Source organism: Oncorhynchus kisutch, linkage group LG22 (assembly GCF_002021735.2).
Source record: "Oncorhynchus kisutch isolate 150728-3 linkage group LG22, Okis_V2, whole genome shotgun sequence".
Lineage (NCBI taxonomy): Eukaryota > Metazoa > Chordata > Actinopteri > Salmoniformes > Salmonidae > Oncorhynchus > Oncorhynchus kisutch.
The window spans coordinates 21,156,067-21,174,792 of record NC_034195.2 but is presented as its reverse complement, the minus strand read 5'-3'; the positions used below and the strand labels follow the sequence as shown (position 1 = coordinate 21,174,792).

Here is an 18,726-nt window from a genome sequence, read left to right as displayed (position 1 = left end):
AATAATGTACTTGATAGGGGTGTCAGTGGGCTGACTGTCAACCCTCTGAGAGACTCTGGGTTGAGGTCAGTGATAAAGTAGTCTACAGTACTACTGCCAAGAGATGAGCTATAAGCGTACCTACCGTAGGAGCTCTCTCTCTCTCTCCCTCTCATGCAATGATCACATAGACGCTCCTCTTTGAGCACCCCGAATCACACATCCCGTGCCCTTGCGCAAAAAACTATTGTTATTTTATTGTTCAGTTTAACACTACATGTGTAGTTCAGAGTAAATCAATTTTATGATTGTTTTAATGAGCACTTTGTATCATCTGGTAGGCTGTTTGATTCAGTATCCTCTGTCTCTGTACAACCCTGTGTGGATGAACCAGTGAGAGCTGGTCAAACTTTTAGCTTTTTGCCATTCTCAGTGCAGGTGGTACATAAAGCCCTGAAATCCTTCGATCAGAGAAAGCCTGCAGGTCCTGATCTTTTGGATCCCTGCTTTTTAAATCTGGCAGCTGATTTCATAGTTGAACCACTTACATCTCTGTTCAATCTAACCCTGGAATGTAATGAAATTCCAAATATCTGGAAATCAGCATTTGTCCTACCACTTTTAAAAGGGGGAGATCCAACTCTTTTAAATAATTATAGGCCAATCTCAAAGCTGTCACCCCTGGTGAAAATACTTGAAACCCTTGTAAGTGAACAGCTAAAACAGTTTTTATTTACTAACTCTATTTTATCAATGTACCAATCGGGCTTCAGGAAGAAGCAGAGCACAATTACAGCAGCCATGAAGGTTTTAAATGATATCACTGAAGCCATTGACAAAAAACAGCACTGTTTCTCACTTTTTATTGATCTCTCTAAGGCTTTTGATACAGTTGATCATGCTATACTAAGGCAGAGATTGTCGAGTGTAGGTCTTTCGGAGCATGCAGTTGCATGGTTTGCTAACTATCCGTCTGATAGAACTCAGCGCACTCAATTGGATGGGCTTATGTCTGTTAAATTGTCTGTCTTGAATGGGGTGCCCCAAGGCTCTGTACTTGGTCCTCTCTTATTCACTATTTATATAAATGATTTAGACAAAAATGTCCAAAATGCACAACTTCATTTTTATGCTGATGATACTGTTATTTACTGTTGTGCCTCGTCTCTTACAAAAGCTTTCCAGAACATGCAAACTGCTTTTTATACTGTTCAACATACCTTGTGTAAATTGAAGCTTATCCTCAATACTGACAAAACTAAACTGATGGTGTTTTCTAATGCAAGAAATAGACCTCTGAACCTTTCACCTATTACTACCTGTCAGGGCAAGGAGATTGAGGTTGTAACCTCATAAATATCTTGGAATTTTAATTGATGACCGCCTCTCTTTTAAATAGCATATTCAACAACTTACAAAAAAAATTAAGCTGAAATTGGGATTTTATTTTTAGGAATAAGGCCTGTTTTTCTTTTGAAGCCAGAAGGAGGCTAGTATATCAGCTACATTTATGCCTTTACTAGACTATGGGGATATGTTATATGTGAATGCTTCCGCTCAGTGTTTGAGATCAATTGACACTCTTTACCATGGAACTTTGAGATTTATTTTAAACTGCAAAACCCTTAAGCACCACTGCACTTTGTATACCAGGGTTGGCTGGCCTTCTCTAGTCCCTCGTAGGCTCAGTCACTGGTATACTTTTATTTACAAAGCCATTTTTGGGTTTATTACCTTTTTATTTGTGCATTTTTATTGCTCAGAAATGTGCTGGGGACTCTCTTCGTTTGCTTGACTTTATCCTGCTAACTGTTCCAAATGTCCGAACAGAATTTGGTAAAAGGGTTTTTATGTACTCTGCGCCATCGTCTTGGAACACCTTACTTAAAATACTTTTAAACTGGAAGAACTTTTCCCGATTGGTGTTTTTAAATCACTGATGAAGTATTTTGAGGCTGATTCCCTGACCTGTCAATGTTTTTAATTTGCTGTTTTGGTTTTTACTAGATTACTTGTAGTTTTTCATGTTGTCTGTCTGTCATTTTTTTGTAATGACTTGGTGCTGCCTACCTTAGCCAGGGCGCTCTTGAAAAAGAGATTTTAATCTCAATGAGCCCTTCCTGGTTAAATAAAGGTTAAATAAAAAATAAATGATCTCGTATACTTTACCAGCAATGCCACTTTGGAAAGTTTTGTTATATAGTCCATCATGCCATATGGAATCATAAGCATTATAAAAATCAACAATACATACAAATACTTTTATTCTGCTGTTCTGATGAACATGCTGGTTTATTAGCGTGTGTATATGGTCTGTTCTGATGAACATGCTGGTTTATTAGCGTGTGTATATGGTCTGTTCTGATGAACATGCTGGTTTATTAGCGTGTGTAATGTGTGTACATGGTCTGTTCTGATGAACATGCTGGTTTATTAGCGTGTGTAATGTGTGTACATGGTCTGTTCTGATGAACATGCTGGTTTATTAGCGTGTGTAATGTGTGTATATGGTCTGTTCTGATGAACATGCTGGTTTATTAGTGTGTGTAATGTGTGTACATGGTCTGTTCTGATGAACATGCTGGTTTATTAGCGTGTGTAATGTGTGTACATGGTCTGTTCTGATGAACATGCTGGTTTATTAGCGTGTGTAATGTGTGTACATGGTCTGTTCTGATGAACATGCTGGTTTATTAGCGTGTGTAATGTGTGTATATGGTCTGTTCTGATGAACATGCTGGTTTATTAGTGTGTGTAATGTGTGTACATGGTCTGTTCTGATGAACATGCTGGTTTATTAGTGTGTGTAATGTGTGTACATGGTCTGTTCTGATGAACATGCTGGTTTATTAGCGTGTGTAATGTGTGTACATGGTCTGTTCTAATGAACATGCTGGTTTATTAGCATGTGTAATGTGTGTACATGGTCTGTTCTGATGAACATGCTGGTTTATTAGTGTGTGTAATGTGTGTACATGGTCTGTTCTGATGAACATGCTGGTTTATTAGCGTGTGTAATGTGTGTACATGGTCTGTTCTGATGAACATGCTGGTTTATTAGTGTGTGTAATGTGTGTACATGGTCTGTTCTGATGAACATGCTGGTTTATTAGTGTGTGTAATGTGTGTACATGGTCTGTTCTAATAAACATGCTGGTTTATTAGCGTGTGTAATGTGTGTATATGGTCTGTTCTGATGAACATGCTGGTTTATTAGCGTGTGTAATGTGTGTACATGGTCTGTTCTGATGAACATGCTGGTTTATTAGTGTGTGTAATGTGTGTATATGGCCTGTTCTGATGAACATGCTGGTTTATTAGCGTGTGTATATGGTCTGTTCTGATGAACATGCTGGTTTATTAGCATGTGTATATGGTCTGTTCTGATGAACATGCTGGTTTATTAGTAAGTGTAATGTGTGTATATGGTCTGTTCTGATGAACATGCTGGTTTATTAGTAAGTGTAATGTGTGTATATGGCCAGGTCTGTGTTTGGGTAGAAAGACAATGAGTTTTTTGCTGAGAGCATTATGTTGCCTGAGGAAGGTCTGTATTCAGTCATTGAGAATATAGCAGAACAATTCCCTCCCTTCCTCCCATTGTCCCTGTCCTACCTGTCCCCTTTCCTCTCCCACCCCTCTTATCGCTCCTCAAAAGTCATGGAAGGTGATGCATAAACAAATGCTTAGTATGCAGTGAGATTTATTTTGCTAATTCAAATTCAACACACACACACATGCATGGACACGCACACAGGCGCACACATACACGCTCTCAACACTCAAACTTCAAGAGGCCCGTTCATTTGATTTGTGCAAAGCAAATCACAGTTTTTATTTTCATAGCACCAATCGTAAGGGTACACAGTCCTCTCCCGTTTAACTCAACATAATAAGCAACTGTGTTTGTTAGCCTTTCCATTATAAAGGACTGTCAGGAGGCAGTAGGAGAGGGGAGTGAGAGAGAGGGAGAGAGAGAGAGAGAGAGAGAGAGAGAGAGGAGGTGAGACTGGAGAGAGTGAGAGAAGAGGGGGGTGACACTGGAGGCGTCAGACAGAGGTGAGAAACAAGGTGTCTGGATTATTCTGATCTCATCGTCACGTGGATTCATGTTAAAATTGACAACATCACGGGTACAGAAATCAACTTCTGAGGACTTTAAAATGACTGTGGTATTACTAATCCATAACGGATAGTAGGTTACTATGGTTATAGTGATAGTTGTAGTATTGAGATTGATGCCCTATTATGTGAGTGATAATCATTGAACAGTCTCTCTCACACACAAACACATATAAGTCCTTTACAAGTTATCATTCAGACACAATTCTGTACCACACTGTGTGAGAGGTGCTGTGTGATAGCGAATGATTCCATCAACCATTTGGCCAACCAATCCCTGCTCCTTCTCCTCCCAGTGCGACACCATGGTTACGCGGGCGAGTGGACAGTCATAACGATTATTGGGGATACAGTATATTGAGAATAGACTTTAAGTACCTTCCAGTCTCCAATTGGCATCAGGGTCTCACAGTTCTCCTGCAGACAGATAACAAAAGCACAATGTCAACTGACGCCCAGTATGTTAGTCCCTCTGCTTCCACTTCTGAGATGCCACAGGGCTGAGCAGGCCGTTAAAGCTGAGGGGATGGATCCACAGAGAGCAACAGAGATAGAGACTGTGTGGGTCCAAACAGACAGACAGCAGTTAGTGGACAGGGAAGAGAAGGCTCAGGAGAGACAGAATACGTTTTCCCTGCCCTAAAAGAGCCAAACCAGAACCCAAGCATTCCCCTAAACTTCAGTGCAACATGAAGGACATGCTCTATAGAGGTTATAGTTGAATCAGAAGCATTATTAGTGGTGTCCCCAAACTCCTTGTGGTGCTATAGGTGCAATCCTAGATAGTGTATTCATATACAGTGGTTTCAGGAAAGACAAAAGGATTATAGATCAACACACGAATGAGGTGAAAGAGGAAAGTTGACAAATGGTTGCATTGTCATCAGCAGTCCATTGATAGAGGGTGATGCCATTCAAGACAGTGTTACAGTGTTACAGTGACACACCTAGAAAGAAAGGTTATTTCATGCAGTTGTTTTTAGTGGAGAGACGTAGTAGGTTAGTGGTTTCATTCGGACGGTCGGACCAGCAGGTGTCACTCTTGTCCTTTGGAGCCCACGTGTGACTGCAGTAGCACAGAATGGTGGTGGTGGTGGTGGTGGTGGTGGGGGAGGGGGGGGGAGTGGAGGGGGGGCTGCGACATTGTGCTGGAGGTGTTGGCTGGCTGCATGTTGGTCTCCAGGAATGTTCAAAATCTCTCTATCATCAGATTATCCTTAGCCTGTCTGTGAATTTATGTCAGTATGAAACACTGCTGTTGCTACTACTACAGCCTGTGTGTAAAGGATCTTTAATAAATATAGATAATCTCTGTTGTTTGTGGCCCTCCATATTTCTCTGACTCAGGATGTGTTGCAGGTGAGGATTTAAAGGTGCATCCGATAACAGTCAAAGGTAACGGATATTTGGTACCCCTGCAGGGCATGGGGAATAGTCCCCCTGCAGGTGAGTTCTGGGTATGTAATTACCGGGATGCACCCACTGGTCCGATTGCGGGTCTGGTGGAGCCAGTGCCGCGCGATCACATGCCACCGTTGTGGGGGGCGGCTTGAGGAAGAGGGGGCGGTGAGTGGCGCAGGGCTTGCGCAGGGGAGTGCGTTCACACACCGCCCTTGGTCTCTCTGCATCATAAACACAAACACAGGTGTGTTACAGTGGCTGGTCAGTCCACCTCAGGGGTCCAGGCAGGGAGAGGCCTGGAGGGGAGGAAGACTAACAGACCTGGGAGGACATGACCCACGTAGAGGAGGACAACAGAGGATAGGCTAAGGTAACAGCTGTCTGGATAAACTGCTGTAATGATATCCTCCTATTAAATCCTCAACAACATAGACTTCTAAAGGATACAATGTCATCTGGGTCACACATCCACTCCCAATAACGTTTTACTTTAATAGGTATTTCCCTTGGGACTAATTACTAGCTAGCAGGTAATAATCATCAATAACTTTGAATGTATTATTTGGCCTCCAAGTTTTATCCGCCAATGCCTTGGCATCGTCTTAGTAATTAGTTTCTCCCCTCTCTCAATCATTGTCAAGAGAGTCAGGGAAGTGTATAAATTACAGTGACATATTCTCTTAGACATTTGGCATTTCAATCAATGTGATTGTCTTTCCTCTACTGATGCCACCTCTCTTGTCCTCCTCACATACAGTCCCAGCAATCAAGAGTTACTTACAGCTCCTGCTAAGATGGGCATACTGCTGCAATCAGTGGATTTGGTTAGACTTTGCAGCCTCTCAATTATATAGTCTTGTCCCCCCCCACCCCTTCTTTCACACTCCTGAATTGAAATGCAGTGTATGATTCATCCCTCCTACACATGTAAACACATTCTGTTTCCAAAGAAAGACACACAAAAATACACTATTATATCACAAACTCTGCACAAAAACAAATACACATTTGAACACACACACACACATACACAAGCACACACACACACACACACACACACACACACACACACACACACACACACACACACACACACACACACACACACACACCACATACACATACACATACACATACACATACACATACACATACACATACACATACACATACACACACACAGTTATATAAAGTAAATGCTCACCATCTCAGTATCTTGTCCTCTCTGCTCCGGTAGTAGGGGTTTCTCCTCCGTAAATTGCTGCTCCTTCATCCCAGCCATCCTGGAGAGCAACCTGCAATCACCATAGCAACGCACACTTTGTTACTTTAAAATCTGAAATTCATCCATCAATTCAAACCACTGCAGTAGCAAAACCGCATTATCATGTTTTTCTCCCCCCAGTAAATGTCTACAGTATATCAAGCTTTTGGCTGGGTGGCAAGGTCTTCAGGAGGTTTGGTTGCTGTGGCGGGGCAAGTCAATTTTCCCTATATAATTGCTACACCAGCCCCCATAGTCCCTTTTTGTTGGGCATGTAAAGAAGTCCAGGGATGCACAGTATCTGAATAGAGAATACATGTCCAGGGTTTTTTCTGGATCAAAAAGTGGCTCGCAGGGGGCACTGTCGGTGTGTCTGAATTTTAGAGAACATTTAAGAGGCCCCAATCTTGGCGCTATAGAGACATTTTCCTGCAATTCTACGAATTTGTCCATGGAGCTGAGATACATTGATGCAGTTTTAAAGCAAATTTCCTGCGATTTTGCTCAAACGTGATAATATAATGTGTACTGATTTAAACATTGCTTGGACCTAGGAGACCAGAAAAAATGCTACGGCAGACACCCGAAGATTTCAATGGTCGTGGAAAGTTTGTGGAAAGTTGTGGTATTGGCCTATTGGAAAACATTTTAAACAGTAGTAGCCTGTTCTCTTTGGGCCTCCAGTGGTCTTCAGCTCATGAATTGGGTCACAGACTGGATAAAGCAGGTCTGAGGACCCAGCCAGACAGACAGTGAGCTTCCCCATTAGGATATAATGAAACTCCTGCAGTGTAGCCAGATCAGTGGACACAGAGGGGCTATATCAATTTAGATTGATATGTCTATACAAGGGCACTGATAAGCCCACAGAGCAGAGCTGACCCAGGCTGGCGCCACTCGACTAACACATCGGATCACTGAGGATATCAAACACTCACACGTACATGCACACACACACACACACACACACACACACACACACACACACACACACACACACACACACACACACACACACACACACACACACACACACACACACACACACACACACACACACACACAGACACACAGACACACACAGACACAGACACACACAGACTATTTACAGTGCCTAGAGAATGTCTACACCCCCCTTGGATTTCATCACATTACATTATTACAAAGTGGGATTAAAATAGATTTCATTGTCATTTTTTGGTCGACAGGAAGATTAATGAAAAACAAAACACTAATATACCATGATTAGATAAGTCTTACAAGTATAAGTATTAGATAAGTATCGGGCGGCTGATGGCCTAGTGGTTGGGAGCGTTGGTCGCTGGTTTGACTCCACAAGCCATCAAGTTGGGAAAATCTGCTGTTCTGCCCTTGACCAAGGCAGTTAACCCCCAACAACAGTTCCCCTGGCGCCAATGACGTCGAATAAGGCAGCCCCCCTCACCTCTTTAATGCAGAAGATACATTTCATTGAATGCATTCAGTTGTGCCACTGACTAGGTTTTCCCTATTCACCCCCCTTAGTTAATACATGTTAAGTCTCATAAGTTCTTTGCACACCTACATTGTGCAATATTTGACCATTATTCTCTTCAAAATTCTCCAAACTCTGTCAAGGTGTTGGGGATCATGGCTAGACAGCCATTTTCAAGTCTTGTCATAGATTTTCAAGCAGATTTAAGTCAAAATTGTAACTAGGCCACTCGGGAACATTCACTATCTTCTTGATAAGGTTATTGTTCTACTGAAAGGTGAATTCCTCTCCCAGTGTCTGGTGTACAGCAGACTGAGGGATAGGCATAAACAAATCATGTCAACCCCTATTATTTCACACAGAGTGAGTCCATGTAACTTCTTATGTGATTGGTTAAGCCACATTTGACTTCTGAACTAAGTTTGGCTTGCCTTAACAAAGGGGCTGAATACTTATGCAAAGACTATATTTTAGTTATTTAATTTGTATTCATTTGTAAAAAGAAGAAAACTTTGACATTATGGAGTATTTTGTGTTAAATATATTTCAATCCCACTTTGTAAAGCAATAAAATGTGACAAAAGTTAAAGTTGGTGCAGACGTTTGATAGGCATGCACAACACAGGCACATGAACTCACTCATTGTCAAGAAAAACAAATGCAACAAAATAAAAGATTGAATAATATTGATTCAATCTAAAAATATTGAATAAAAAAAAATATGTCAAAATGATCCAAACGTAATGGTAAAGAAGCTGCAATGGGAGGCTGTCAGCCCAATAAGCATGTACGGTGAAATATGGAAACCTATGAGATGTACAACTATTCCCTGCTGGATCAACTACTTTACTGAAAGACTGACAGACTTAGTTAGCATCAAAACATTGTTTGCTGTTTGAGTCTTCCTACCAAATTGAGTCATGCACGGTGATAAAGTGGCCTCATAATGATTTAGAAACCCCAACTCAACACAGTGACAGGTTGTTTAATGGCTGGGATGCAGTAACAGCAACAGCTAGTCAACACACGCTCTCTCTCTTGTCAGCGGAAGTTTCCAGACCCTTAGACAAAACCCAGATGCAGACACTCCAAAACAAAAGTCCCTCTAAGTCATTTGCGACACTGGAAATCAAAACCCTCTCCTCCTATTTGTGACAACACTGTTGTTGTTCTCTGTCTGAAAGGGACTTCTGCATAACATTATAATGGGCCCATGACCAACTTTAATTAGGAACTAACCAGGACAACCAGCCTCATTACTCTGCCTGCTTAATCTCTCTCTCTCGCTCGCTCTCTCCTTATATAAGATGGCTTGCTGTGAAATCAATTACCATTACAGTCTATATTCGTCCCTGCTGAAGCCGTTTCAAACCCACTGATTCAGGTTTAAATGACTCAATACTTTTATTCGCTAGCTGCTTCATTCAATATTCCCTAAATCCACAAATACAGTTTTATATTTTCTCGGAGGAATTATTCCTCATACTAATTCAATGAAATGAGGGGTACTTGATCATTTACCCTAAAATGAGGCTGATCGGGAACATCAAATTCACTTCTGGGTTGTGCTGGTGGTGTGTGTTTTTACGTGTGCCCATTGTGCATCCATGGTCTATGGAGTCAAGTAGTCAAGTGCTACTTCAAAGTCTCCTTTCATCCAGTGTCTTTACATCATCTGCTCTCTGTTAGTGAAAAGAAGATGTGAGGTTTCTCTTACCAAGTTCAGGTTTGTTTTTCCCCATGAGAGTCAAGAGAAGACCGTCATTTTATTTGGTCAAGGATGGTCAAATAAATCTGTCCTCCTTTTCATCTCTCTCTCCCTCCATCTCTCCCTCTCCTCTCCTCTGTTCTTTTACAGTTCTACACAGATTTTGTAGCCATGACAACCTTCAGCAGTGCTGTCGACTCGCCTGGGTTCTAACCGGATCTGGCTTACCTTCTCTGTTCCTTTTAACATATTCTCATTACCACCAGCTGCTCCCCTCACATCTCTTTACCCACACTAACTACCTCTGTCTGGCTGGCCGGCCTCCATCCTCCATATCCAACATATCGCTCTCCTTTCCTCTCATGTAGCTCATAGGGTTATGAGCTGGAAGGGTTGACTTTGTACTGTGGAGAGACAAGTTCTCTCTCACAGTCCCCAATTACAGTTGCAGGGGCCTTATGTGTGACTCATATCGGTGACTCATATGGGTGATAGAGAGTGGGCCTGAGGAAAAGCATTCTGCTGGACAAGAAATCGATGGGATGTGCATGTAGGGGGAAGCATCTGACCAGATGCATGATTCAGAATCAATTCCCGGAAACTGGGCCAGGTTCGGCTCTCTGTCATGTGTGTGCACAGTGTGTGTGCATTTCGTTGTGTAATGGTTGCGTTTGGGTAGTGTCAGGATTTTAACTCTTACTGACGAGTTTTTGAACAGTTTGTTTTACCCATAAATTCAATAAAGCTGACCCATCAGTGACCCCTGGAAAAACAACGTCCAGAAAGGCCCTGTTTACTTGATTCATGTTTTTTCAAGCCTCCTCTCTGTCAGTAACATAATTAACTCCGGTACGGCGTATTAATTAGCCATATGGACGTTAACATTAGAGAGGATTAAAGGCCAACTCGTCCAAAACAGAACATGGACTTTTGCTCTCCTCAGCAGACTGGAACCTAACAACTCAAGAAATGAAATCAATTATACACACTAACGATGATTAAGTGCAAACAAGAACACTGGTCCAAAGTGACGTACTATATAATAAACAGGGTACCATTTTAGATGCAACCAGTGTCACCTCTCTCACAGTAATCCTGCTGTCATCACAGACTTCGTCTCTCTTCTCTCAATGATCTGCTTTCAAAGAAAACAACTCAAAACCCTTCTTGGGGGATCTTCTAGTCTACTCAGACCAGACCCGTGTCTGTTACTACCAATCCCTCCTCTGTATCCATCATCCTCTCTGCTCCTGCTTGGTTTCTCTGTGCTACTCCAAGTGTTGTTTATGAGCTAAGTGGACATATCCCTACAGGACTCGCCTCCCACACAAGCCCAGAGAATGATGCTAACAGAGACTGACAACGTGACCAGAGATTCACTTCAACAGGTCAATATTGAAGTGGCATCATCTCACTGGAACATAGAGACAAACACACACACACACACACATACACACATACACACACACACACACACAGAGCAATCAAAACAATGTTAGAGATTCAGCTTCTTTCCACTATTTGAAGTGACACATTCCATTTTTAATATAGTGGTGTATGTCTGAAGGCCTTAGATGAACATGCGCTGGGGGGAGCAATATATCAAATATGAATTAAAAATTGATAGCCAGATATCAACTTGAGGCTGCTATGGCTGGTGCCCCTGGCATTTAGCCTTTTATACCTATACTTACAGAACTGCCTTGCAGGCCAGTCATGTGCCTATCCCAAATTGCACCCTATTCCCTATGTAGTGCACTATTCCCTACATAGTGCACTGCTCCCTATGTAGTGCACTATTCCCTATGTAGTGCACTATTCCCTCTGTAGTGCACTGTTCCCTATGTAGTGCATTATTCCCTCTGTAGTGCACTGTTCCCTATGTAGTGCACTATTCCCTATGTAGTGCATTATTCCCTCTGTAGTGCACTGTTCCCTATGTAGTGCACTATTCCCTATGTAGTGCACTCCATAGGGAACAGGGTGCCATTTGGGACGCAGCCTATCCCTATCTTTGTCTCTATGTTGCCCTCAGCTCTGGCGTCAGAGATGGCCTGATAGGGCCGTGTCCCCTGAGGAATCCACAGGGCTGTGTTTCCAGCCTGCCTAACCCTGCCTCCTGCCACTATAGGTACCCAGGGCTTTGGGACAGAGCCAGTCGGCCAGAAGGACATGGCATGTGGCTCTCAATGGGACCTTTACACAACAGAGAGGGGAGAGGCGGGGGGGGGGGGTCTTAAAATCTTCCTGAACAAACACCACTGTCTCATAAGACTACATTTTCGATTGCAGCGTTCATTCTTGTATATCAAAAGATGGATCTCTTAATTATTTTATTATGAAATGTAACACTGTAAAGGATTTGCCCAACAGGGAGTTGGAAGCCCTTTTCTTAGACATCCAAACCCTCTCCTTTCACCTGACTCAGTTTTGTTAAAGCTTACAGATTGTTATTTGTCATTTGTCACATTTGTTATTTGTCACATGCAGATTGTTATTTGTCACATGCGCCGAATACAACAAGTGTAGACCTTACAGTGAAATGCTTACTTACAAGCCCTTAACCAACAATGCAGTTTAAAGAAAATACCCCCGAAAAAAAGTAAGAGATAAAAACAACAAATAATTAAAGAGCAGCAGTAAATAACAACAGCGGGGCTACATACAGGGGGTACCGGTACAGAGTCAATGTGGAGGCTACATACAGGGGGTACCGGTACAGAGTCAATGTGGAGGCTACATACAGGGGGTACCGGTACAGAGTCAATGTGGAGGCTACATACAGGGGGTACCGGTACAGAGTCAATGTGGAGGCTACATACAGGGGGTACCGGTACAGAGTCAATGTGGAGGCTACATACAGGGGGTACCGGTACAGAGTCAATGTGGAGGCTACATACAAGGGGTACCGGTACAGAGTCAATGTGGAGGCTACATACAGGGGGTACCGGTACAGAGTCAATGTGGAGGCTACATACAGGGGGTACCGGTACAGAGTCAATGTGGAGGCTACATACAGGGGGTACCGGTACAGAGTCAATGTGGAGGCTATATACAGGGGGTACCGGTACAGAGTCAATGTGGAGGCTATATACAGGGGGTACCGGTACAGAGTCAATGTGGAGGCTATATACAGGGGGTACAGGTACAGAGTCAATGTGCAGGGGCACCGGTGTCGAGGTAATTGAGGTAATATGTACATGTAGGTAGAGTTATTAAAGTGACTATGCATAGATTATAACAGAGTAGCAGCAGCGTAAAAGGGGGGGCATTACAAATAGTCTGGGGAGCCATTTGATTAGCTGTTCAGCAGTCTTATGGCTTGGGGGTAGAAGCTGTTTAGAAGCATCTTGAACCTAGACTTGGCACTCCGGTACCGCTTGCCATGCGGTAGCAGAGAGAACAGTCTATGACTAGGGTGGCTGGAGTCTTTGACATGATATGCTGCCTGACATGCCCCTCATCGGCCATTTCTGACGTCAGCCAACATCCTTGTCCAGTGAAGCCACACTCAATATCCAATATGTCAATGGGCTACATGATCCGCTTCACTGAATCATCCACTGTCTATCTACTCTAACCCAAACATCCACAACATCTAGGCCTATAGCATCCAGTCCCCCCCCCCCCCCCCCCCCCCACTGGGCAAGAACTGGTTGAATTAATGTTGTTTGTCATTTTAAATAAAACGTTGAATCAATGTGGGAAAACTGATTGGATTTAATAAAAGCCATCAACGTAAGGGCATTTCTTATTTTCTTAACCCAACTTTAAAAACTAAAAACAAAGACATGGTCACATGTTTGGTTGATTTCACGTTAGTTGACAACTCAACCAAATGAATATCAAAAACTAGATGCTGAAATGAAGTCTGTGCCCAGTGGGTAGTCAGGAAACAAAACCCAAAAGTCGAAACAAAAAAATACGCAACAGGTTTCAAACACTTGAAAACTAGCTATACCTTACTTCAAAAGACTATCAAGCGTTTGCTAATACTAAGTTTGAGACTATACCTACACACCCCAAAACAAGGACATGAGTAGCATGCAATATGTGTGGAACATGCAGTTCTGTCCAAACTGAACACAACAACAGCAATGGCTGGGGTTCAACGCTGATGGATGGTAATATAACACACACATAGAGAATGTGTGCTGTGATGCTCGGATAAAGCTCGTTCTGAGCATCATTACCATGGACTTAATGGGGTGAAGGTGAGATACGAGTCATCAAATGATCACCCAAATTGGATCAGTCCTGGTCCAGTGCTCTGCTGCGATTGGTCCATGGCTCATGAGTCTCTTTCAACTTTGCCAAAAAAGTGCTTGATGACTCACAAGTAATAGTCCAATACTGAGTCACGATTGGCCACAGAGTCATGAGTTGCCGTCCAATGCTCTGCAGGGATTGGCCATTAGCTTGTAGTCCAGGACACTAAGTTACATTCCACTGGTCCACAAGCTAGGCCTCGGTGTGAAACACTGCAGTCATCAGCTCATGACTTTAGGAAGGACGGACAGTGTGAATGGAAAGAGCGATGAATGTGATGCCAAAAACATAAGTTAAGGAAGCTATATACAGTATATGAATGAGATGCCAAAAACATAATTTAAGGAAGCTATATACAGTATATGAAGTCCATTCCAGAAGGCACTACGTACATGGTCTGCAGCAGGCTCTGCGGCACCGTGCAGTTAGCCTTTGAAGGGAAGTTCCAAAACAATCCGGGCCCCATCTATTAGTACAAAATAAAATCATCCGTTGGAGATTGAAAGAGTGAGGGAAAAAAGTGAACATCAAAGTTCAAGCCATATCGTTATGACTCATAGGTCGATTTTTTACAGTGGTAGGAACAGAGCAATTTTATCTGCCTCAGCTTAGCTGATAAAGGAACAAACTCACAGGGTATTTTTAAGCAATAAGGCCCGGGGGGAGGGGTGGTATATGGCCAATATAACACGGCTAAGGAATGTTCTTATGCACGACGCAAAGCGGAGTGGACACAGCCCGTAGCCGTATTATATTGGTCATACACCACAAACCCCTGAGGTGCCTTATTGCTATTATAAACTGGTTACCAACGTAATTAGAGCAGTACAAATAAATGTTTTGTCATACCCATGGTATAGGGTCTGATATACCATGGCTTTCAGCCAATCAGCATTCAGGGCTGGAACCACCCAGTTTATAATGCTCTTTGTAGTTCTATTAATATCCAAGAGCAGCAAAGAAACAGACCTGGTCCCATAGGATACAGTGGGCTTTGTTGAGCTTGCATATGCTGAAGGAGAAAATGCTAACCTGATAACGTCCTTTTTTTACACTGTATAGGGTGATAATAAATCATAATAGACAGTGTGGATTAAATAACAGGGACATTGTGTCTACTGTCCATTTGTCAAAGCCTTTGATCCTAGAACAAACCTATGTATTAGAATTCTGCACCAGGCTTATATAAGACAATGAATTGGGGCTGCACCCATATTAATTCAGATTATCTTGTCGACAGAAAGTGTACAAATGAATAGGACATATTTCTCACAAGGTGAAAGTGATACATATCAGCATTTACTTCCACCACAGCCCAGGAGCCTGTCATCGTTTTGCTGACAGGTGATGAAGATCACTCACACCATGTCAGGCCTGACATTCAGCCTCAGATCTCAAAGGGTTTGCCTACAGGTCCAAGTGTGCAACCACTATTCAATGAGGCAGGAGGCTGTGCACACAGCATGTAAACGAACATCCACATACACAAAGAGCTCAAAAGAAATGTAGGCCTAACAGATATCCAATTACAGTTCCTTCAGAAAGTATTCATACCCCTTGGCTTATTCCACATTTAGTTGTTACAGCCTGAATTCAAAATGGATTCAATTGTTTTTTCTCTCACCCGTCTACATGCAATACCCAATAATGACAAGGTGAAAACATGTTTAGAAATGCTTTCAAATGTATTGAAAGTTTGTACAGAAGTAACTCATTTACATAAGTATTCACACCCCTGAGTCAATACTTTGTAGAAGCACATTTGGCAGTGATTACAGCTGTGAGTCTTTCTGGGTAAGTCTCTAAAAGCTTTCCACATCTGGATTGTGCAACATTTGCCCATTATAATTTTTTTTATTTATTCTTCAAGCTCTGTCAAATTGGTTGTTGATCATTGCTAGACAACCATTTTAGATCTTTCCATAGATTTTCAAGTAGATTTAAGTCCAAACTGTAACTCTGCCACTTGGGAACATTCACTGTCATCTTGGTAAGCAACCCCAGTGTATATTTGGCCTTGTGTTTTAGGTTATTGTCCTGCTGAAAGGTGGATTCATCCCCCAGTGTCTGTTGGAAAGCAGCCTGAACCAGTTTTTCCTCTAGGATTTTGCCTGTGCTTAGCTCCATTCCGTTTCTTTTTTTTATCCTGAAGCACTAACCAGTCCTTAATGATTACAAGCATACACATAACATGATGCAGCCTCCACTATGCTTGACAATATGGAAAGTGGTACTCAGTAAATGTGTTGTATTGGATTTGCCCCAAACATAACACTTTGTATTCAGGAAAAAAAGTTAATTGCTTTGCCACATTTTCTGCAGTATTACTTGTTGCAAACAGGATGCATGTTTTGGAATATTTTTTATTCTGTACAGGCTTTCTTCTTATCACTCTGTCAATTAGGTTAGAATTGTGGAGTAACTGTGGATCCATCCTCAGTTTTCTCCTGTCACAACCATTAAACTCTAACTGTTTTAAAGTCACCATTGGCCTCATGGTGAAATCCAAGTGGTTTCCTTCCTCTCCAGCAACTGAGTTAGGAAGGACGCCTGTATCTTTGTATGGACTGGGTGTATTGATACACTATCCAAAGTGTAATTAATAACTTCACCATGCTCAAAGGGATATTCAATGTCTGTTTTCTTTTTACACATCTACCAATAGGTGCCCTTTCTTTGCGAGGCATTGGAAAACCTCCTTGTGGTTGAATCTGTGTTTGAAATTCTCTGCTCGACTGAGGGACCTTACAGATAATTGTATGTGTGGGGTACAGAGATGAGGCAGTTATTCCAAACTCATGTTAAATACTGTTATTGCATAGGACTTAGTCCATACAACTTCTTATGTGACTTGTTAAGCACATTTTTACTCCTGAACATATTTAGGTTTGCCATAACTAAGGGGTTGAATACTTATTGGCTCAAGACATTTCAGCAATTTATTTTTTATTAATTCGTACAGTATTCAAACATAATTCCATTTTGACATTATGAGGTATTGTATGTAGGCCGGTGACAAAAACATCTAAATGTACATCTAAACATCTAAACCATTTTAATTTCAGATTGTAACAGAACAAAATGTGGGAAAAGTCAAGGGGTGTGTGAACACTTTCTGAAGGCTCTGGAAATGTCCACTGATGAACTCTTCATTGAGACTGTAACACTTGGAACACAGAGACTACTTGGACCAGAATAGAAGCTTTCCTGTCTCTATCCATCTCTAACTCTACCCCTTCCACATGCAATGGCCTCAGATATGAAGTGCAGTGTGTTAGTGATTAGTGTGGCTGCTGGTTGTTGGAGGAGAGGGTACGCAAACCTTTTTCTACGGCTGATACACAACTAAACACAACAAAGCAAAGCAGTTCGCTATTCTCTTTAACTGGAAAGCAGAAGGCCTGCTCCTGGTAAGGAGGTTAGACTGTGTATTCTTTATATTACTTAGTAATACGCAGGTTGCCCAGGGTTGTCTAAGGCAGTACTGATCTGTATGACGCACTCCTGTTTCTAGGGTTAATAAATTCAACCTGACGACCTCGTACTCACGCCAATGCAGAGGCTGGCACTGGGGCACAGTCAGAACCTCACTTATACAGCTAGGAGACAGTAGAGGATCTGGGGGATGCTAAATGTCCCTATACAGTATGTGCTATCAATTCCCTCTTCCATGATCGATGTACCTTAACCTTCTTATGCACTATCAAAGAGTTAAGTCAACCTTTGCAAAAATGAGTTCTGTCATTCTATCTCATGTAGGTATCATCATCAGATCCAAACTGAACATACAGACACATAAGGACTTACCTCTTGTGGTGGTTTGAGCTTCAACAGCTGCTATTGTTGCGTATTTTGTAGTGCGTCTGTTTTTCTCTCTCTCTCTTTGCCTTAGTCTGTTCCAGTCTGTGTGTATGAGCGTGCTACAGAAAGAGGCAGTGTATTCTATGGGGTCTCTGCTCTCCAGATCTCTCTCCCTCTCATCCTCCCTCCCTCTTTCTCTCCCGCTCCCTCCCTCCCTCTCCATCTCGCGCTCCCTTCTCGCCTTGGCAATAAACAGAGAGCACGTGTCATCCCCAATGATGCAGCATGAGAGCGCCGCCACACTAGAAGATGAAGGGGAGAGGGGATGAAATGAAAGAGGGAAGACTGAACATGATGGGAGGTAAATTATACGGAGGGTATGGATAGAATGATATGTTCATAAAAGTGAGATTTAGAGTTTGGTAAAGGAGAGAAACTGATCTTTTTGGGGTAATAAAGGAAGGAAGGTTCTGCACCAATGAGTTCACAATCATGAGCTTCAGAAGTCTATTTTCTGCAACACCCACACAGTGGCACATTCCACCAAAACCAGTACTTATGGATTTATTATTTCATTTAGCACATTTTAACTGTAGACAGCCTCTCTCAGGCGCCCCCCTCCCACGCACACACACAGGAATAAACCAATACAATGGGTTTGTTAAAAGGGATCTGCTGGTTTACTTTTATTTTGAACATCTTTTTTTC

General features: G+C 42.3%; 1 protein-coding gene across 7 annotated transcripts in view; it reads right to left on the bottom strand.

Annotated features, from left to right (window-relative positions):
* The window catches only part of ndrg4 (NDRG family member 4), a 42,167-nt gene extending 23,981 nt beyond the window's left edge, over window positions 1-18,186 (bottom strand). Inside the window, exons 1-5 of one of the 7 annotated variants that reach the window (XM_031801142.1) lie at window positions 18,025-18,186; window positions 14,610-14,683; window positions 6,707-6,797; window positions 5,571-5,723; window positions 4,480-4,518 (exon numbers count right to left, since the gene is read on the bottom strand). In XM_031801142.1, the coding sequence (XP_031657002.1) occupies window positions 4,480-4,518; window positions 5,571-5,723; window positions 6,707-6,797; window positions 14,610-14,683 (357 nt within the window). In that variant the 5' untranslated portion in view covers window positions 18,025-18,186. The remainder of the gene's footprint in view (window positions 1-4,479; window positions 4,519-5,570; window positions 5,724-6,706; window positions 6,798-14,609; window positions 14,684-18,024) is intronic. The other 6 variants (XM_031801143.1, XM_031801145.1, XM_031801144.1 and 3 more) reach the window with 6 other exon arrangements.
* Between the last annotated feature and the right edge of the window lie 540 nt (window positions 18,187-18,726).